The sequence below is a fragment of the Populus trichocarpa genome, chromosome 5 (assembly GCF_000002775.5).
Source record: "Populus trichocarpa isolate Nisqually-1 chromosome 5, P.trichocarpa_v4.1, whole genome shotgun sequence".
In the NCBI taxonomy this organism is placed as follows: Eukaryota; Viridiplantae; Streptophyta; class Magnoliopsida; order Malpighiales; family Salicaceae; genus Populus; species Populus trichocarpa.
In genome coordinates, this window is record NC_037289.2 from 5,168,779 (window position 1) to 5,191,253 (window position 22,475).

At 32.8% G+C, this 22,475-nt stretch overlaps 2 protein-coding genes across 3 annotated transcripts; one reads left to right on the forward strand and one right to left on the reverse strand.

Moving 5' to 3' along the window:
• Window positions 1-6,897: 6,897 nt before the first annotated feature.
• Window positions 6,898-10,124, reverse strand: LOC7471513 (putative GPI-anchored protein pfl2). 2 transcript variants are annotated; one of them, XM_024600764.2, is made up of 2 exons: window positions 7,946-10,124; window positions 6,898-7,315 (listed from the first exon to the last, which is right to left on the reverse strand). In XM_024600764.2, exons 1-2 carry the CDS (start codon window positions 9,441-9,443, stop codon window positions 7,287-7,289), a joined length of 1,527 nt encoding a protein of 508 aa, XP_024456532.1. In that variant the 5' UTR covers window positions 9,444-10,124; the 3' UTR covers window positions 6,898-7,286. The 2 variants fall into 2 exon arrangements, with proteins under 2 accessions (XP_024456532.1, XP_002307093.1); XM_002307057.4 differs by lacking the exon at window positions 6,898-7,315 and having other exon boundaries at window positions 7,505-9,447; window positions 9,677-10,124.
• Window positions 10,125-17,840: 7,716 nt separating this feature from the next.
• Window positions 17,841-22,199, forward strand: LOC18099061 (protein SCO1 homolog 2, mitochondrial). The gene is made up of 7 exons (XM_024600869.2): window positions 17,841-18,125; window positions 18,546-18,666; window positions 18,834-18,909; window positions 20,912-21,106; window positions 21,211-21,300; window positions 21,411-21,543; window positions 21,645-22,199. Exons 1-7 carry the CDS (start codon window positions 18,055-18,057, stop codon window positions 21,751-21,753), a joined length of 795 nt encoding a protein of 264 aa, XP_024456637.1. The 5' UTR covers window positions 17,841-18,054; the 3' UTR covers window positions 21,754-22,199.
• Window positions 22,200-22,475: the final 276 nt, after the last annotated feature.

A 22,475-nucleotide genomic window follows, 5' to 3' on the forward strand; every position in this document is an offset into this window, starting at 1 on the left:
GGACTTTGTTTCAATGGAGACTAAATGTTTTGTGTCAAAGAATTCTAACGAAAAAGCTCGGTTAAAAATTATCAAAATCATCTGAAAATAAATCGATATAAATTCTTTTTGAAATTAAAATTAATATTAACCCAATAATTACTATGCGGACATTTTTCAGGTTTGCCCTAATATTTGTGTGGCCAGGCCCCAAGGGGAGAGAGTGGGTCCCAGGAATGATGTGGCTTCCTAAGCTGATTCACACGCCATGATACATTAATATTAATTAATATGGGCTATGGGAAATGGCATGATGAAGGAGGAGCAAACGTGATGAGGGAAAGGACGGGGTGGTTTTGAGAAGGGTCCACACAACCCTCTGTCTGTAACTGGTGCCACATTCTCAATGTGTTCTTGCTGTGGGCTTTTGCTGGCAGACAAATCTAATCCAAAGAGCACTCCAATATTTATTACAAAGTTGACATGCCTCTGTGATTCTGTAGGAAAGTCATCACTGTAAATGTTCTCTCTTCCAGCGATACTATCCTTCTCTTTTCTCCTCGAACTCTACCTTCATTACCCTACAAAAAACTTTATTGCCTTGGAAAAACTGTGATCATGTAAAGCTCAGCTGCAAACATACATGTTCTTGTTCGATTCCAAGCATCCAGCCGGCCTATGCCATGACATTATCTCCTCATCATAAGGCACCTACACGGGCCACTAGCAAATCTGAAGAGTTTCAAAGAAATGATTCCAAGATTTTCCACAAACTTAGCATACCGGCCTTTTCATCGTAGTTAGCTTTATTATGTGGAATTCTGCAGAAAGCCATCAAAATCCCAATAAACCAGGCCCAGAAACTGTCATTAATCATTGCGAGAATTGTACATGGGTAGCATCAAGATCTGTTTCCGAATGATGTAAAACGTCTCTTTGTAACCTTAAACTCTTGTGGTTAAATCTAATCAAGGAGGTTAGTTGATTTGGAGGGAATAAAAAGGGACATCTTGCTTTGTAGAAACTATGCTTGCTGTGTTTTAACTTCATGGTAGTGGCAGACAATTGTGGATCCCACCAAGGCAGACAAGCAATGATGTTAAATAAGGACCACATTCGTGTGTTGTAATGCTATTTTGTTTTTATAAAAAGTGTTTTTTAATTAAAAATATATGGAAAATAATATTTTTATATTTCTTTAAATAAACAAAGTTTGAAAATAGTTTTTTGTTTTTTTATTTTTAAAAAACACACTATTGGAGGTACTGTTAAACCGAATTTTACTTCCGAAAGTCTTCCCGAAGGAAGTCGTAGCAATTAGATTTATCAATGGGGGAATATTTCTTGGCACCACATCATCAAATTTAACATGTAGTATAATTAGACGATTAATAAAATCAATATAAATTTAGATCGTCAGATAGTGCACAAGAGTATCTTCATATATAATTCTTTATTTCGCCACGGATGCTCGAAACGAATCCAAGAACATAAGCTCCATCAGCATATGGAAAAAGTGGGAAAAAGAAATAAAGCAAGGAAATTCAGCATGTTCATCCTTTTGAAAGAATTTAAATCCTCACGTCCTGTCTTAAGTAGTAGTGTACACATTCTCGAACCAAAAAGAAAAGAAAAGAAATTTGATCTTTTAAAAGGTGTGCAAACCAGAGAAGCTAAGAAATTTGACTCGCGAGAGTTTTTAGGGTTGCTGAAGGAAGAAAAAAACATCTGATCTCCAATAAGTTTTCTATGAATTTCATAACTTTTTATCATTTAAATCGCAGGAATATATTGCTACAGCCAACAGTAGAAATGTCGGTATTATCAAATGAAGAAATAGATGATGTGATAAATGGGATGAATTCAAAAGGCAATTCGATGGCCTTGACACCTCATCAATTTTAAGTTCATTTTATAGAGCTTCGTTTGCGTACCTACTTGACTAATTTTAGTCCTAAACTAGGTATTGCTTACGCTAGGTTGTGAATTTATGATTTTTTTTTATAAAAAAAAATAATATTTAGGTACCATAAATGTATTTTAAAAAAGTAAAAAAATATCAAATTTAATAAGTTAGTTTAATTTTAATTAAATGATAAACAAATAGACAACAATAGCAAACAAATAATTTTTTTAAATGAAAAAGATGAAGCAAAGGGAAAAAAATTCATGGAGGTACAAAATTGAATAACAAAAGGCCTGGGCTACTCTTAAATAGTGCGAAAGAAATGTAATCTAGATAATATATAAGAGGCGAGCCAATTCTTAAAACTCATGGTTTAGATAATGATATTATGATAACCCAATAAAATTAAAGCCCATGAGGTTCGATGATGAAGCAGAGGGTAATTAAGCATATAACAATTAAGTTAATGTTGAATTATCAATTCGTTTTAGTTGGGATAGGGACAAGCTAGCTTTTAGAAAAAGAAAAGAAAAACAGAGTTAAAACATTGTAAGCACATTAGCTTCATAAAAATCCTACCTAATTATACAAAGATTTGTTCTAACACTTGTTCCTTTTTTTGTTAGTAAAGATGAATCTAAAATCAATTGTTTAAAGGGAAGTTTTTTTTTTTAACATAAATATAGAGATAAATATTTAAATTAATGTGTTACGGTGTATATCCTCTATAGATAATAAGAGGCGAGTCAATCTCTAAAATTCATAGTTTAGGTAATGAGATTGTGATAACCCAAAAGAATTGAAATTCATGAGGTTCGATGATGAAGCTGAGGGTAATTAAGCATATGACAATTAAGTTAAAATCAAATTATCAATTTGTTTAGGCACAAGCTAGCTTTCAGAAAAAGAAAATAAAGAAAAACAGAGTTAAAACATTAATTGTAAGCACATTAGCTTCATAAAACTCCTACCTAATTATACAAAAATAGGTTCTAATATGAAAATATAAAATCTTCATTCTGAAGATACATCGAAGAAGAGAAATACAACGACCAGAAAAACACAATGAGACATCCTAGCCCTAGACTGTCTCACTTATTTCTAGCGTGTGTGGAGTTTCTTTTTTGTTAGTAAAGATGAATCTAAAATCAATTGTTTAAAGGGAAGTTTTTTTTTTAACATAAATATAGAGATAAATATTTAAATTAATGTGTTACGGTGTATATCCTCTATAGGTAAAAAATAATTAAAATTTGTTTTTAAGGATTGAACTAAAATTGTTTTGAGAAAATTAGAGAGCCAAACATGTCAATTTCTTAAAGAGATAGAGAGTCAAGTTTCTATCCTTAAAGGACTAAACTGTTGGAATTAGTTTATAAAACATGTAAAAGGGTTTTTTAAAGCCAAATTATATGTGAGGTCTATTGTAACCTAATTCTTTACCTTCATTTTTATACACATTTCAAAAATTAGAAAAAAAATCCAAAAAATATGTATTTTCAATAAGTTTAGTTAATTTCAATCATTTCAATATTTTTACTTTATTTTTAAATCATGAAAAATCATAAAAAAAATACAAATATAAAAAATATATTTTGGGCCATAATTGAAGAAGAAATTGATAATAAAATGATAATATTTTTATCTTTTATAGATGATTGGTGGATCTAGGAATTGAGATATAATAATAATTTCAATTTTTTTAGAATCTTCCCCTTGTTTACTTTTTTTAAAAAAATTTGATTTCTTTTTAATTTCTTGCTCTTTGTTTTCCTCTTCTATCCAAACAATGCATGGATCGACAATATCAATCACATCACCTTATTTTTTTCCTTCTAATTTCAATTTTATTCCCGAACATAATCTAAAACGACAATAAAAAGCTAGACCTTACCCCTAGATGGTTAGGCATTTTGGTTGAATAGTCTACACACACACACACACATAGAAGGCATGGACGTGACATGTGTTACATATATAGATGCATAGCTAATGTGTTGATCAGGAGACCCATGCTACAAAGTTGAGGTGCACATAAGTCAAAAAGTAAGTAATAAGATTGGATCTGGGCACTGGGGCTAGCTCTAGCCACAACTGGTTTCTTCTCTGCTCTTTTCTTTTTTAATGTATACTATATAGTATTAGGAAAGAAACTTGGCCAAAATTAAACATGAGACGTGGACTTTCGAATATGATACTATTATCCTTCAAATATGAAAGCTTGAGAGTTTCCGGTAATGGGCACTTGAATATATGCTTTTTCAAATGAGGGAATGGCTTCAAGGGAGGAAATGGAGGGAACCAGCCATTCGACGAGGATGTCAAAAGTTGTACATCTTTTTGAGCTTGGCTAGAAAATGTAGGGCACTGCCATTTTAATATTTCTGTACAGAGAAGGAGGGTGAAAAAATGATGTCTTTGCCAGTTCGTGAAACTGCTCAGCCTTTGACATAAGCCTGTGGGCTGAGAGATGGTGAAGAGTGAGAGCTGAGCAAGAGAGGAGCCATCATTGCTAAAGAGCAAAGGCTATAGTTATATTCACTGGCATGGACCACCCCATGATGCTAAAAGAAGGGTCACAAGTCACACCACCCTCCTCTCTCTCCGTCTATCAGCAAAATGCCTGCCTGTGGCTGGCCCTTTATAACTCCCAAAATCCCATGGCTAATCATTTGAAATTTATTTTCCTTGAGAAAGCATTGGATAAATAAAACATGGATGAATAGTGAGAAAGGAAGGGGACCCTTTATAAAAGTTTATAGCCAGAATCCTATATATTAGCCATTCATAATTCATATATATACATGCCTCCCCTTTAGCAAAAGATTCACAAAATTTTGAAGCTGCACCACTCCCTAGCTACATAACCATATCCGGCCCTTTCTCGTCATTCAAATTTTAAATACCAAAGATGGCAGTGGTAGATATTGTATAATTGAAGTGAAAAAGATCATGATCTATCAATCAATGGGATGAAAAAAAGATTATCTACTTTTTAGTTTTATATCTCCATTTCATGCAAAAGATATTGCCCACTTTTGATCATGATAACTTTTTCAGAGGAGTGCCTGCTTAATTAGCTATGTGAACCTTTTCTCTTATTTTGAGAAATTCTACTATTTGGCCCTGTGCTTCTTCTCGATTAAAAAACAAATTTCGTTTCTCGGGAATGATCTGTTGTCAGGTATCATCTCTGACAGAACCCTAAATCTACATCTACATCTACACGGATTTTTTTTTTAAAAAATAAGATTACAATTTGATCTGAATGCCGGACAAAATATTTATAATTTTTTTTATACGATAATAAGTGCCTTTAAATGGTAGGCCTAGCCTTTGCTTAAGCTTTCGCGTCCATTGCATGGGTGGCTCGAACCAAGAATGATGGTATTCGTTATGGAAGCAAAACCTGTGGATTTGGCATGACTGCATGCTTATGCATTGCATTTAATTGAAAGGGTGGTAAATATTTGAGGTTTTTTTCTTTTTTTTACAAGCTAGCATCTTCCCATGGTTGATTTGATGCCTGGGCTTCTTGTTTGAAATATTGCTAGCAAGTTTTTATGGATTTTGGCATTTAAAGAGAGTAAATAATTATCACTGGATTTCTAAATATATCTGGAGTAGTTTATCTTAGAAAACACAGAATATCTATTAGAATTCAGAACATAATTTGCATGAGAACGACTAATTACAGAGAATAAAAATCTTCTAGAGTCTTTAAGTTGCAGTCTGATTTAATCAGTGAAGAACTTGGTGGTAACAGGGTGTGTGCAAAAAGTTCAATATCGACAAACTTTATGAAGCCTTAAAAAAAAATATTTTTGCTTCCCTTGAACAAGATGTTACTTTCAATCAAGTATCTAGAAAGCTGTAATACACCTAAAAAATACGTGTAATATTACTAATCCCGTATTACTGGAGTTTTAAAAGCGAAGTTGCAGCTAAATATTATTCTTGTCCACACATTCTTTGTCTGCGAATCTCACAAAATTTGGTTTTAGCTGATTATGCACCAATATTTTTCAATGTAAACTTTGTGATAATCAAATCATATGTTCCGATATCTAATTATAAATATTCCTCAAATGCAAACTAGATCACTTGGAAAGCGAGATTATGCAATTTCTAATGCCTGTCCATGGTTTCTTAAAGCTTTATTTTTTCACATGAAGTTTTTTTTTTTTAAATACCTCCTAGCATTTTATTAATGTATTCAACAACCAGCATGGAACTGGAGCTTTTGTCCAACAGGCACCGTCGGTCTCTACTTGGTGCTGCCTTTACACTGACAATGTATTGCATATGCTGCTACAAGCATAATTTTCTTTTTAAATATATATTTTTTAGATGTAGATGATGTGTTTATGCTTTTTAAGAAATAATTTCAATATATGAAGAAAGTTGATCTGATTATATCTTTTCCACAAAGATTCAAAAGAAACATTATGTAATTCTATCAAAACTTCCAATTACCATACATACATGACTTAGTTTGTCAGCAAACTTAAGTAACATTAGGTAAACAGAAACACACAATAGTAATTGAAATAAAGTTTGTAAGATCAAAAACTTTTTAACCATTTTTTCTGTGGAAATCTGTAAGCTTTAAATAGAAAGGAGTTTCTCGTTCTTAAATTTGTGAAAAAATAATTAAAGCTACTTGTCCGTAATAAGTTTGCTGGAAAATTTAGCTACAAATCTTCCCGAATTTTTTTTTATGTCCTATAAAGATTCCGTAAGTACGTAGATTTAAGATCTGCATATTCAATAGTTAAACTTTTCCATTATAATAAATTATAAATTTAGCATTACTCAACTAAAATACTTCATCTCACAAATATATAACTCCTATTATATATATTCAAAGAATATTAAATAGAATTTTTTAATGAAAATTCTTGAGTAAAGTTTCATAAAAAATCATGCTACTACAGTGTACATGTAAGAACTGATATTCGTGTAGTAGAAACGAAAGGAACAAGGAGAGGAGTTAAAGAAAGAAAAACACAGCACCACAAGAAGAGATTTGATTTATCTAACAAAAGATCGCGGCGGCTAAGGACTCCCCAAATCCCGCCACCAATCACTCCCTAGGCATCACACAAACTTATCAGGGAGATAAATTTTTTTTAACAAAACATTATTTAACAAGGGGATATTAGAATGATAAATCCCATACCTACGATCGTGGATGGAACAAAACCAGACAAAATACCAAACTCATGTGTTAAGTCTTGTTTTTTTTCTTCTTGTTTTTGGGTTAAGGTGGCACTAATTAAACAACATGGGTTTTTGTTTTTTTTTTTCCCCTTTCTTGATAACCAAAAACCACACAAGTGATGAAAATACGAGGAAATATCACAGTTCGATGGGTTCCGTGTTTCATCCTTCACATTGTTCATGCTATGCTCTCCTTGTAATGGTCAACTAGAAAAACCAACAAGCCATGTGAAGACCATACAAAAAATAGTCATCAAATTTAGCTAAGAAATTAGAGCATACTATGTAATGCAGGAGAGAAAATAGGTTTCAAATTCGGCTTCAAATAAAAAAAAAAATTCATATAAACGCATTTCAATTCCTAGAGAAAAATTGTGAAGTTAATAGAAGAAACAATTAAACTAAAAGCATTTTACTATCAAGAAAGGAAAACTAAAAGGGCCATGATCGTTTGTATAGGGATGTACAAGGATCAGAAATTAATACATGGAAAAATGTAAAAAAAAAAAGGAAAAAAAAGGGAGAGAGCTAGTATTTACACAACTAGGAGAGATTAAAACGGAAATAAGATAAAATACAAAAAAAAAAAAAAAAAGTGTCCTAATTAGGTTAACCAAAAGTCATGGTTAAGGTGGAGAGACAAAAAATATTCCTCTTTCATGCATCAACATTGATACTCACCGCCATTCTTGCTTTATTTTCTTCATCTTCATTCTCTCTCTCTCTCGCTCTCTCTCTGATTATGATCTCATTATCATATAGTTCTTAATGGTGATTATCATATATTAAGATATTTATATTCCTAATCAGAAGAACAAATCCATGATTCCATCGTACCTTCACTTCTTGTAGCCACATTCTCTTGCCCCAGCTTATGGTCACCACAAAAATCTGATGATGAAGCCAAGAAGTTAACTTTCCCATTTGTAACACGCTGGGTTGAGTTATTGTAATCACCATTAATTGACCTTAAAAGACCTTGTTGTTGTTGTTGTTGATGATGATGATGATCAACCTCATTTGAACCAGCCCCATCTCCCCAGTTTGTAAGACTGTTGCTGTGATCACTTCTTCTCACTAATGTTACATCTGCTGAGGGTGATGATGATGAAACTATGTTTTGAAGGCCTGAAAGGTTTGTGTTAACATGGCCATGGTTCAACCCGAACTCTTCTAAAACAACCATTTTCAGATGTGAGACATTTAAAGGAATTTCTAAAGAACCTTGTTGTGGTTTTGTGGTGCCAAGAATATTGGGCGAATCTGGAAGCGGGTATTTGGGCGGGGCTTGAAGAAGTGGGTGGAAATTGAGAATTGGGTTTTGGACGTTGAGGTTGAGCAAGTTATGTGGCTGTTTCAAAAGGCCTAAATCAGAAGGTAGTTGGTAGTTAATGGATGTTAAAGGGATATTATTTGAAATGGTAGTGTTAGTACAAGTGCCATTGATGTTGGTTGCAGTAGTGGAAGCTATAGCATCAACCATAGAAGCAGAAAATGATGATGCAGCAGAACCTGAAGAGACAAATGGTGGTGGTGGAGGTGGTTGGAATTTTTTAGCAAAAGGTCCTAAGAGGTAGGGGGGTGGTGAAGGGTCCAAATGTTGAGAGACAGCTGATCTCAAAGTGGAGGCTGCAGTCCCAAATAGATCAAGTCTGCTCCTTGGGAAAGGTGAGGATGTGAAGGGTGGTGCAGGGATCCCTGTAAACTCCTGAACCATGGCTCTGAAATTGGTGGTGTCCGTGCTCAAGACAGTTGTTGGTGCACGCCTAGAAGCTCTTGATCTTTTCTTCGGGTTTCTAATCCCTGCAGTGTTGCTGACTTGATCATTTGTCCCTGAAACTGAACCTGAACCTGGAACTCTTGTAGCACTTTCTTGTCCATGTGATGGTAGAGACTGAAAAGTGGTTCTATTTTGAGTTTGGTTGGTGAACTGTTGGGTTGGTAAGGAAGAGGAAATGAACCCACCAAGATCAGTGCAATTGGGGTCAGATCTTAAGTTCTTTGACCAGACCATATCAAGGTTGTTGAGTGAATTTGGGTTCGTAAGTGATTGTAGTGGTGATCTTGATGATGATGATGATGGTGCTAAAGGATCAAAATAGTTTGAAAAAGGGTCAAAAAACATAGTTGAAGATGAAGAAGAGTGGTGGGATTGGTGGTGGTGATGGTCTGGTTCTGGCGGTTGGTTATGAGGCATGGGACCAACATGGCTGAAAGGGTTGTTTTTGTTATTGTTGCTGTTCAAGAAAGCTGAGATTGACTCAGCGCGTGATGAATCATACTCTTCATCTCCACCACTTGAGGATTGCATACTTCCACTATTGCTAGAATCCATTTTTCTTCAAGAAAAAGAGAGAGAAACAAAAAGGGAAAGACGTAAAAGAAAACAGAGATATGTATGCAGTGAGATTTTTGCTGATGTTACTTGTAACTCACACACACAAGCTCATTTTAAGAAGGGGGAGAAAGAACCTCCAAAACAAAGCATGATGTAATATAAAGAAGAAAGAAAGAAAGAGAAAGATCTTCTGGGAGATAAAATCAAGGAGAGCTATATCAGAAAAGTACCCAAGTTGTCTTTAAAGCTCTGATCTGCAAAGAAGACAGCGTTCGGCTTGCTTTTACTCTGTCTTTCGAAAAAAGGGTATTTTATTGTTGTAAAGAATGGAATAAACAGCCCACGGATCATGAAATTGATAGTTCCATCAGAGAAGAAAGAGATAGAGAGATAAAAAGATAAATGGAATTAAGTTCACTCTCTTTGGGTGTTTTCCGTTCCCTTCTGTGTTTAAGCCTAATACGAGGGGTACTGAAGTGAATTAGGGTTTTCTTTGAGAAGTAAAAGAGACAGAGAGAGGTGCTTCTCTAGCATTTTCATCTCCCAAACAGAGCTGCTTCTGCTCGCGGTTTCTCTCAAAAGATCAGGGTGGGGTAGCCATGAGAGAGAGATGGAGGGAGGGAGGAGGTGGTGATTGGAGAGGCAAGTGGTCAAAGTATGTGAGACTTGCAGTTTTGATTCACAGTGTGAGAAGAAGAAAAGGATATGGGGTCAAAGGAGAGCGGTTAAAGTATAGTACTACAGTACTAATCTTGTAATTAACGTTACGGCATGGTAGTCTTCCAAGCTAATTTATAATATAATAAAAAAATATGTATTTTATGGATGTGTTTTCAAGTATTATAACCTTTTAATTAAAAAAATGTGAATATATTATTTATATATAATAAAATAAATTATAAAAAATATAAACATGTAAACCATGAAAGTTTTATTAATGATAATTAAATAAAAAAGATAATGTTTTTCTAAAAGTAAAAGATATAATTAAGTATATGCAAAATTTTGACCTCAATTTTCTTTTTAATTTATACTATTTTATTTATTTTATCTTGGAGGTTATTTTTTCTTGCCAAGAACCAATGGCTTTTATTTTTATAAACACATCATGTAAATACAATTGATTTATATAAAATATAAAAGGAAAAAAATTAAATATAAATTATAATAATCTGTTTAAAATATTACAAAATAAATAAAAATAGATACTATTTTAGATAAATAAATAATTTTAAAAAATAAGAGAGAATAATAATTAAAATTTAAATAAAATAATTAAAGATAAGTTAAAAATAAATAAAGGAAAGTATTAATTAAAATTTTAAAAATTAAACTAGGCCTTTTGAGTTAGATAGGTTAGGGAAGCGTGTTTGAATAGCAACCCAAAAGCCTAAGCTTGCATGGATGCATGCAAAAATAAAATAAAATAAAATTAAGAAGCAACAACATACCTTCCACTTTAATTTTATTTTGTATAATAGATGACATGTCGTTCATTATAACACATGACCGTTGTACCTTACAACATTTTCTAATCATCTATGGTGATAAAAAAAAATTGGTTATGAGTTTTATGATTTTAAAAACTCATTGTTAATCTATTTTCATTTAAAAATACTTTAGAAATCCTTACAAACCCTTTTTTTTAACCCAAACAAATATTTAATCTCTCTAAAAAGAATAACAATTTAATAAATAAAAATACTTTAAAGAACTAGATCTATTTTTTTTTTTTGCTATTTTTAAAGGGCAAAACCACATTCATTGAACTTTTTTCGAAAAGACAAAGCCATTAACATCAATATTGCTATTTTTAGTAGCCTAAATATCAAACTCTGATCACTCTCTTTTTTTAATATTTTTCAGCGACTTTCTTTTTTCTCTCACAATTTTTAAGGACTAAAAAAAACTAAATTTTAAACCAAAATGTAAAATACTAAAATACCAGGAACCAATAAATAAAGTAAAAACTATAGGGAAATTTAAGTTTTAAGTGCCGATAACAAGGTGGGGTGTGTTTTTTTTGTTTGTTAAATTTAATCATTCTTCTTTTGATTTCTATATTTAACTAACAAAATTTTTGTTCAATTCACCACCAAAATATTCATTTATACTCTGTATATATGAGAAAATACAAACTAAAGTTTAATATCATATTAATATTACTTGAAATGATGAAATTACAATTAATAAATTTTGATTATTAAAAAAGAAAAAAAATTATAATTAGTTTATGTGTGCAGAATAATAGGATGGGCAAGCAACCAAATTAAGGAAAAAATGGTAGCCGAATGGCATGGATAGCAACCATCACCAATCCACCACCATTACTTTCCAAAGAATTATAAAAAATTATAAATATAAAAATAACTTCTAGCAATAAAAAATTAAGTGTACTGCAAATTGGAAATCTAACATTATCTAGATTTTGTCTCATGTTTTTCAGGGAGGTTAGGTTTAATAATAGAGAAAGGAAGAATCATCCATGTCGATGTTTATATATATATATATGTATTTGTTTTTTGGCACAACATAGGCTAGTTGATTAATTATAATCTGGGCCACAGCCAGCCTTTGACGAAATCCTGGGGAACCATGAAAAAAAATCCCATTATCCGTGGGTTAATTATAATTGAGGAACCTGGGAAATCTTTCACAGTTTTTTCTCTTCAGAAACGTGTAGATATTGCAAGAATCATTATTTTTGTCTATCTTTCCTTCTTCTTACACCCTTAATGTAACTTAATTTCCTTACTTTTTAATGATTAAGATTCTTACTACAGTGTGTTTGTAAGAAATAATTCAAATTAATTTTATATGTTTGGCAGAAAGAAGAAGAAACCATCCAATCTATGGATGGATGGATGGATCGGTTCAACAACACCCTAAGGTTGCTGCAACCATCAAAACTAAAAAGAAGCTGTATAAATTAAATGATGTTACAATCTGCTTTTCTTTTCGCGTCCTTCCAAATATTTATTATTATTATTAAATACTTGGAATTAAGGACGAAAAGAAAAGTATTATTATTATTATTATTATTATTGTTATTACTCAACTTGTTTTTTTTTAGAAGAAGCGTCTTTGTCATTCTACGTGTTTATGATTTATCTCTTGTTATTGGTCTGTTTTTTGCCCTACAAAAACCAAACCCTAATCCTGAAGAACCGAAATGTCACGGATTTCAAAAATACGCGTAACGTTAGCGACGCAGTATGCAATGCATTATTAATTAATTTAATTCCCAGCTATACATATATATATATATATCTGCCGCTTTCAAGGGGAATTCTTCTTACAGTTATTGGCAGCTACAACTTACAACCTATCCCCATATCCTGAAATAAATTACAGGGAGAGAAAAGAAAAAGAAAAAAGAAGCATCGGCGGAAGTCAAATCAGAATTATATTTTAGAGGGAGCTAAACTTAAGATGACAAGTCAGGTAAAAATAACAAAATAGTATCACTTCTGAATCATTATATTTTGCAGTTCTCTTTAGAAATAAATAGTAATAGTGATAAAACAAATATGAAAGAAAAAACTTTTTGATATAAACTAAAATGCTAGCCTAAAATAATTTGATGATTTTTAGCTGAAACAAAAGTTATAAGACTCGTGACCTAGCCTAGGATGGTGGATTAATGAATTTTTTAAATTAAAATAATGTTATTTTATATTTGTTTTTAATAAAAAAAATTAAAAATTATTTTTACCCGAATTAACTCGAAATTTTATCATTAGATAGGGTTGATCCCAGGTTATAATTAACTATGGTTGAAACCTTCCAGGATTACAAAAGCTGTCTATTATGAACCTCTATTTTGTTTTTTTTTCAAGAATAAAGAAAGTTGGTGCTATGAAGAAAAATGTAGCAAGTCTAAAAACTTTTATATCTTTTCTTTTAAATTCGAAACATTTTTATGATTTAATTTATACATTTTTTTTGTTCAAAGGTTTTTAATAAATAAGTGATATAAAGTGAAAAAAATAATAGAGAGTTGGATTTTCAATGGCAAGATGAGTATATTGCTTCTATTTTCTCCTAAATCGAAAACGTAGGTAGATGCAGGTTTTTCATATACTTGCATTCATTAGTTTTCAGATCTGGCTCGATTCAAGGTCCAGGTTCCGGGTTTTAACCAGGTTATAGGAGCGTTCGGGTCAATTTTTTTTTTTAATCAAAACGACATCGTTTTAGTAAAAAAAAGACAAAAGTCAACGGATTGCAACCGAGTTTTTGACTGGGTCTTGTCGGGTCAACCTGGTAATACCGGTTTTTCCTTCATCTATTTTTTCTTCAACTCGGCTCGGTTTTAATCTCGGGTCGGCCGATTCTCGGTCGACCCGTCAGGTCGGACCGGATTTCAAAACTATGATTTTTATAACCATCATCCAAATGAATAGGATGAAATGAAGTATATCTTCCATTCATCACGTGTGTACCTGTCTTGATCATGAATTCTTTTCTTTTTCTCTTTTAAATAATTTTATTTTTTAAAATTATATTTAAAATTTTAATACTAAATATAAGTTATTATTACCTATTTTTGGGTCTTCACATAAACAAAAAAATCAGAAAAAAAAACAATACAAAAATTAAAAAAAAATTGAAAAAAAAAATAAAAAGATATATTAGTGAGAAGAATATACCAGAAAACTTAGGAAATTACCGAAGACTGATTGATGAAAATTAAAATATATAAGATTGAAAGAATTGATAGTGTATTTTCCATTGATGAAAGTTCTATTGATAAAGAAAATTTATTTTAAGGAGAAAAATTTGAAATAAAATGTTTAATGACTCAATTGGAATTCTTCAATGTTTAATTGAATTTATTAATGGTTTAATTACAAGAAAAAATAATTTTTAAAGTCAATTTAAATTTTAATTAGAAGAAATTAAAGTATTTTAAAAGAATTACATCAATAATTGTCTAGTTTATATCGTGTATAAATTTATTTATTTTGATAAAAATCGATGTATTATTAAAGTTCCTGTTCCATTAAGTAAATGACAATGTGAAAAAAATGAAGAGTTTCAGAGAATATAAACCAAAATAAATCTAAAGAGAAATTAACAACAAGAAAACCAAAAGAAAAATAGTTTAAGGCATTAAATCTGAACCTGTATAGAAGAATCTACTATTGAAGTTTCTCAACCATGATACCAAACGATGAGGAATAAACTCACAAACATCATTCCAATCTGGTTCCTCCATAGTGAAGATCAACATGTTTCTAGCTAGCAACCCAGAAGATATCATAACATAAAAGAAGAAATGCATTCTTTTCAAATTTACTGGTTGCAAGATGTTTCCATTCCAATAATACATGTTCATCTGTTGTAGAATGCACCAAGTCATTCCTAACCAGTCAATGAATCTACTTCACAATCTCCACAAGTAGTGACAGAGTAAGAAAAAGTGCTAAATAGATTCAAAAGTAACTGCACACAGAGGGCAAAGTGCTTGTGCATCACTGATCATATCATGTCTCCTAACAAGAAAGCCTCTAATGCATAAGCTGTTATTAAGGAGAAGTCAAATAAACATATCAACTTTTGGGGGTGTCAGTCCTTTCCATAATAAAGTAGAAAATCAAGAAACTCCAGGATATTGAATCTGATCAATGTTGTGACGGGCTAACTTAACAGTACTATAGTTACCATCCTTTTCATAAGCCTATTGTCGTGTATCAACTGAATCCGAAAGGGTCAAATTATGCTCCATAATCAACCTCAAAGATTGCGTAGCATCAAATTCTACTGGACGCAAAATCCTCCTCAAAGTTAAAACTCAAATTCACAGTAGTACTATTTAGAACACATACATCTACAATAACAACATCTTGTTGAATAGAAAGACTATATAATATATAATCTAGGAAATAAATCTTGCAAAGATTGTCCTTGTACCCAGCAATCAGTCCAGAATCTAGTTCTCTTTCCATTCCCAACCTTAATACAACATCTCTTCTTAAAGGTCTCTGAAATTGGATCGTTATTTTTGACAGCTGAAAATATGCCATTCGAGATTGGAGGCAGTGAACAATAAAAAACATGAAGACCATTGTGAATTGTAGGCCTTTACCCGTGTAAGATAAATTGTTTTCATCTCCCCGAATCATCCTCACCAAGCCTCCAAGTCCACTTGAAAAATAGTGCCTATGTATTGAGGTAAGAACCCGAAGGATACCTTATTTGGAAGTAGGAAGATAGACATATAATAAAATTGTAAGAAGATTAAGACTGATTTTATGAGACATAAACGACCAGCCAGACTCAAAAGTTTACCTTTCTACTTTGCCAAACTTGCTCTGATCTTAGTAAGAACCGGCTTCCAAGTTGAATTTTTTACTTGGATTAGCCCGTAATGGTAAACCAAGATATTTACAGGGAAAAGAGACACTACGAATAGTCAAAATATATAGTCTCATAAGACTATATAAGTCAAAAGCTGTATGGAAATCAATTTTGAATAAGAATCCATGGCCTCCCCTTCTTCTAAGTCCACGAACCACTTCATTTCCTATCAGAAAGCCATTAAGAATTTGTCTTACTGTCACTGATTATTCCCGGCAAAACCACTTAAAAGCCGAGAGGATAGCAACTTTGCCACAATTTTATAGAGTCCATGAATGAGGCTAAGTGGTCGGTATTTTGAAAATTCATTGGGGGAGTGCTTTCTCGGAATTAGTGCAGCAATACTTAATTGATGGTGAGATATTACGTATAATACAAAAGAGCATAACATATTATATTCTTAATCAATAATTATTTATCATTATTACCATATTCATAGTTATAAATTAAATTTCAACTACAGAGAAAAGTTATAAACTTAAATCTATTTTTATAGGGTTCGCAATAAAACATTATAATAATAATAGTTAAACCTATTAAAAGATTAAAGAAATATTTTTTGTTTATTTCTAAATTAAAATTTAATGTTCCAAAGTTCATATATAGATATTTGCCCTCGGAATCTCACAAATTTCTGAGCCGTCATCTCATACACAAACCATATATTTTTTTTTAAATTTTACTTGTCATGCATTTGCTTTGTGACAGAAATTAGTAAACGAACCACACATCAAAGTTCATCCACATAAATCCCTGGGTTTGACACAATATAAATAGCTCCAAATTGCTGGATGCCTGCCCTGTTTTGGACACACATACACACAATTCAACCGAACAGTGTCAGTGTAGCCAATCTTGACTAGGAATACAATTGACACCAACCAAAAAAAGTGACCATTCCTTTTCATTTCCCATCATGTTAAGTACAAGTCCAAATCAAATAGGCCTGAAAATCAGTATAATTCCAAGCCCAACTCTATCCGCCAACCCAAATTCCTTTTCTAACCAATTCTAATAATTCAACTTTTTTTTTCCTTGGCAATACTCCCCCCCTCCCCACTCCATAATAAATAGTTTAAAATTTGTCCCCTTTATATATATATTGGATATGTTTTCTTGTTTCCATTGATGTTCATCTATTGGTTCCAATGGTGTTATTTGTTGGAACTTGGAGTGGATTTTTTAATACATTAAAATAATAAAAAAAGAGAGTAAAATATCACAATCTAAATAAAAAAATAATATATTTTATTGAGTCGCAAACGGTCATATGTCTCACATACACTTTTTAATTCTTAGATGACATCGCTTAAATTACAAAAAAAAAATACATCAAAGTTCTGATAATAACATTATTAATACTATAAAAAAATCATTATTAATAATTAAATTGTGCTACTTTTTAAAATAATTTTTGAATTGTATTTTTTTCTGCATGCTAAAAAAAACCCTCCCTTTGATTGCATTAATTTCACAAACAAATGCAAATTTTGTAGGAGTCGTATCATTTGACAGTTGAATCGGCTTTGTGAGCTGCTCCAACACTGCATCATAGGTCTGATCACCCGAATACTGTTTGGAAATAAAGTACAATCCATGTTTTTAAAATTTTAATTTAATAACTTTTAATGTTTTTAAATTATTATGATATATTAATATTAAAAATAAAAAAAATATTATTTTAATATATTTTTAAATAAAAAATATTTTAAAAAACAATCTCAACCCTCTCTAAACACAATTTCACACCAACGCAGACAGGAGACAACGAAGACCTTGGTGCAGGCTTGCAGCATCATCTTTTCCCTCATTATGAAGGTAAAGCCCATGCCTAATCGTGGATCCATATTCATTACAGGCCCAATAATCTTAATCCCCAACTCCATATTGTTAACTTTAAGCAACTATGAAACCGTGAAGGTCCAATTTCTTGCAAAGACCAAGAGAAATCTGAAGCCTTCTTTTTTAGCCTAGGTCTACAGTAAATGACACTGTTACGTTGTTACAGGGGCTAAAGCTCCTCCTCAACAGCCAGCCAGCCAAAACATGGATATAAGCCTCCTAAAATTGAAAGGTGACTTGAGCTTGGGCAACAAGGCAAAATAAAATTTGAAAATTAAGAAGAGAGAAATATGCTCCAGGTTTGCTTGGCTAGGAATCCAAATGGCTTTTTTAAGCTCAACAAGAAAAGAATCGATTCTTCAAAAACCCATTCCCCCAATAGAATAATAAGAAGAAAAAAATCATGCCCATTTCCCGCTATCTTTTCTTTTCCACCAAACAACGCCCAGGACAGTGTCTCAATCTACTCCGAAGGTCCTCTCTCTTAAACCCTTTAAACCCCTTTTTATTATTTTCTTTTTTTCTCTAGTTGATCGAGAAGGGTTTGTGTGTGTGTAGCAGTTACTCTAGTTTTTATGTTTCTTTTCATATTTAAGTACGTGTGTGATTTCTTGGTAAGGGTTTAGGGTTTATTTTTCACAGAATGCATTTTAGTTTATATATTGCTTGAATCGAAGTCCGTGGAGTTCATTTTGCTGTTTTTTCATACATATATTAAAAATTGTTGGGTTATCTTTTGCTGCAATTTAATTGAGCATTATTTAGTGAATGTCTGTTCTTTACATTTATAGGCTGAATTTAAACACAATTATTGGTGAAGTTTGTAATGTTTTTTATTTTCTCTGTTTTTTGGGGCATTTTGAGTATATGTTGAATCATGTGTGATTGGTGTAGGCTTGGTCCATCAAAGAGGGTTCAATCTAGCTGTTTTTCCAAATCAACAAACCAAAATCACTGGAAGCGTCCTGTACCGCAAGTAAAAGTAGAACTGAAGGCTCCTCGTTTCCTTGTCATTGTATGCTGCTTAGCCTCTTCATTATCACCAATTGATATGTATTGGTTCTCGATTGAATGTGCCATTTTAAAATATGGTAGATTTTGATTGTTTGGTGTTGGTTTTGATTTAAAAGGAGGATTCTGCATTTGAAACTAAAAATGTTGTTAAAATGTGTAATTTTGCAGCCAGCTGCTGTACTAGGATTTGTTGGATTGGCAGCTTTTGTGCATTATAATGACGAGAGGAGAGCGGTTCCAAAAGGTACTTTTTATGCTTTATTATTATCAAATGACTGTTTACAATGGGTCTGAAATTTTATTCGAGAGTGAATATTGGCACTTCCATCATTTGTGGTGATTTCGTTTTGGTTTCTTAGATTGAGAGATTGAATTTCTGGTTCTTTGTCCTGCTTGACAAAGTGGAAAATTCCGAGACCATTGATGATTATTACGAGTTAAACCTGGATAGTAATTACTTTGTAGTTTAGTTAACATTTCCTTGTTCAGCAGTAGCTCATTTCAGTGGTTTGAGGTGGTCTTTTTGGTAACATGTGCAGTTATATGATATTTGCTGAACTTTCTTCGTTATTTAACTTGAGTATAATTATCTGGACTTGAACCATCTGCCAGCCTATAAACTCATGCCTTTTTGTTATCAAGATGCCTATTGAATCTTAAGAAAGATAGAGTGACTACCCTACCACTAACATGGTAAAATGTTGGATCTTTTTTGTTTTCCCTTTTTTGAGGTTTGAACATTGTACTTTGGCAGTATTAAATCAACTAATCAATTTTGAATCCATATTGTTCTTGATTCTATTGTTTTCACTGAGCTCTTAAGAAACTTGAACATGAAACAAGTATAGCACTCCACCAAATTGCATTTCACCTGACATTTATTAAAGAAATAATCAAAAGAAAGAAGTATGGTATTCATTTTGAGCTACTGATAAACTAAACAAGTAGTTACTTATCATGGTTTTTTGGGTTAATAATGATGAACCCAAAACTGATCACAACACACAAATGAGATGCAAGACCCACTAAGATCATCCATAAGTAAAGAAATGCACCTAGTGGTGGCCCAGAGAAAAGGGGTCTCTAGCAAGGCAGTCTATGCAGCAATCCCCTTCTCTATATTTGTGAGTCATCATCACTGTCCAGTTTTGATCCAATCATGTCTTTTAGTGCACAGAACAGCACATTTGTTGGATTAATGTTCTGATAAGTGCATCCAGCAGCACTAGCAAATGTCTTCCAGAATGACCTTTCTTAACCTTATATCCTCCAAAACCGAGATTCTTATTAATGCTCCCCATAACTCCATGTTCTTCGAGGTTCATAATGAAACCACCCAACTTTGTCCTGAAAGGTGCTTTGAAGTAGCTAACTTGCCAGTGGCAGAGCTGTCGCTTTGCCTCCAAGGGGGACTGGAACAAATTGATTATAAAATTATATTTTCCTAAAATTGAATAGATGAATTAAAGTTCTAGTTGCTTTGTGCACGAACAATCAATATCAGATGGGTGGGTATCTTTTTTTTTTCTTTCCAAAGCACAAAAACTGTGTTGCTGTATGTTACTGATAGTTGCAATGGCAAATACATGATTGTCTCGGGGCATGTCAGTTTTGCAGCCTTGAATGATACAAAAGCATCAAGCTAGTCTTTTAATTGGACAAAAGCATACTTGTATATTTTGGGCTTGTGGTGGGCATTTGACTTTGGCCAAAACCTACTGTATATTTTGGTCTTGTGACTTGAGAAAAGATATTGTTAATGCCATAGGATTGGTTGGTTTTATCCCTGTTCAGGAATGAGCTCCTAAAACCTGTGTTTTAGGCTTTCTGATTTGTGTGACTCAAAATGTTGCACTGTGGGATAGCCTTACTCCTATTGTCTGGTTGGCTTCATCTTGGAATGGAACGTGCCTAGGATGGAATACCGAACATGCACTTTGTGGTCTCTGTGACTGGAGATTTGACTACTGTATGGTGGTCATGTAACTGCTGTGAGGCAGAAGGAAATTCCCCGTTGCCTTAAATACAACTTTTAATGGGCTTTGGGTGATGATCATTTTTACTGAACACTTAGCTCATGCTTCTGGAAGATTAAGATGGAGCTTGATTAGCTTCTTCCTGAAAAGAAATGAAGAACGTAAGCCAAGTGGTCGTGATGTCAGATGCAGAGCAGCTTGTCGAGGGCTTCCTTTTAACCTTGTTCTCCCTCTTCTCTAATTGTATTTCTTTTCTTGTATACTGATCAGGTCAAGGCAGTGATTGCGTCAATGTCAAGGGTCCGATTATTGGTGGTCCATTCACCCTAGTTAACACAGAGAATAAAGTAGTTACGGAGAAAGATTTTCTAGGAAATTGGGTTTTGCTGTACTTTGGCTATACATCCTCCCCTGATATTGGACCTGAGCAACTGAAATTGATCACCAAGGCCTTAAACACATTAGGTATGATGCATTAGTCAGCATAACCTTTTCTCTCTCTCTCTCTCTTTTTATTTGGGGGGGGATGAGTGGTTATAAATCTGACATCTGTATTTATATGGATGTAGAGTCTAAAGAGAATCTTAAGGTTTTGCCAATGTTTGTTACACTTGATCCTCAGCGTGACAACCCCCCACATCTTCGTGCTTACCTTGAAGGTTAGGAATGCGCACGCTACTGCACATGCTTCAGATTATTCCTTATTCCTTAATTGCCTTGTAATAATTGGCTGTGGTAACATATGTTAATGAGCTCTGAACGACTGCAGAGTTTGAATCAAGAATAGTAGGATTAACAGGACCTGTTGGTGCTATAAGACAGATGGCACAAGAGTACCGTGTTTATTTCAGGAAAGTTGAAGAAGAAGGAGATGATTATCTTGTCGAGACTTCTCATAACATGTAAACCCCGAGCTCCTCTGCTGCTTTCTTTTCTTCTGATTTTTAAGTTTCTTTTTTTGGCTAGAACTCAAAAGTGGATTGTGTATCTTAAAAACATGCAGGTATTTGATAAATCCAAACATGGAGGTTGTAAAATGCTTCGGTGTCGAATATAACGCAGAGGAGCTTTCAGAAGCAATAGGAAAAGAATTGAAGAGAACCTCATCATAATGGTTTTGAAATCTCTGATGTGCTCCTAGTCTTCTGGGAATTTTATAATTTTGGAAGGTGTCTAACTAACATTCTTGATTTCTTTTTTCTTTCTTTTTAACAAAGATTTTGTCTAGTTGTTGCATGGGCTTGAACCCTTGACCTTAACTTCAGAATGAAGGTTTTAAGAGGTCAGTAGGTTCTCGATCCCATCTTACATCTTGCTATAATGATATTTCAGACACCTTCCTCCAACCCAGGATCTTCTTTTGACTTGGTATTTTAATTTTGGTCTGTCATAGCGGTATAACTGAAGATAGAAAAAGAAAAGGAAAACGTAAAATTGGGCCTGCTCCTTTATATTCTATATAGGTGGTCAATTTCTTTGTCCTACAAGAACACTTGTACAAGGGAGGAACTTCTATTTTACTGCTGGAAGGTTTGTTTATAAAATCCAGCTTTCTTCATTCGTGCGATGCTCAAGGCCAATGTGCCAACGTGCCCTCCTCTATTCCTCTTTCCCATGTTTCTAATTTATTTATATTTTTTGTGACTGGTTATATAAATCACTATCATAAGCATATCACAAATCTGATAGATGGTTCAATTCAGCTTGATTAAGTCATTATGTCTAGAAATAGTGTTATTTAATTGGTTATTATGTTCCTAGAGGTGTTTAGGATAGTGATAACGATTGTTTTTAATAGTGTTTTTTTTTTGAAAATTTATTAAAATAATAATTT

Bases quoted from the DNA above. Each gene is read 5' to 3' on its own strand.
- LOC7471513 (XM_002307057.4), bottom strand. From the start codon at position 9,443: ATGGATTCTAGCAATAGTGGAAGTATGCAATCCTCAAGTGGTGGAGAT.
- LOC18099061 (XM_024600869.2), top strand. From the start codon at position 18,055: ATGCCCATTTCCCGCTATCTTTTCTTTTCCACCAAACAACGCCCAGGA. The intron at 18,126-18,545 runs GTCCTCTCTCTT...TGATTGGTGTAG, and splicing joins TGTCTCAATCTACTCCGAAG to GCTTGGTCCATCAAAGAGGG. The intron at 18,910-20,911 runs GTACTTTTTATG...TATACTGATCAG, and splicing joins GAGGAGAGCGGTTCCAAAAG to GTCAAGGCAGTGATTGCGTC.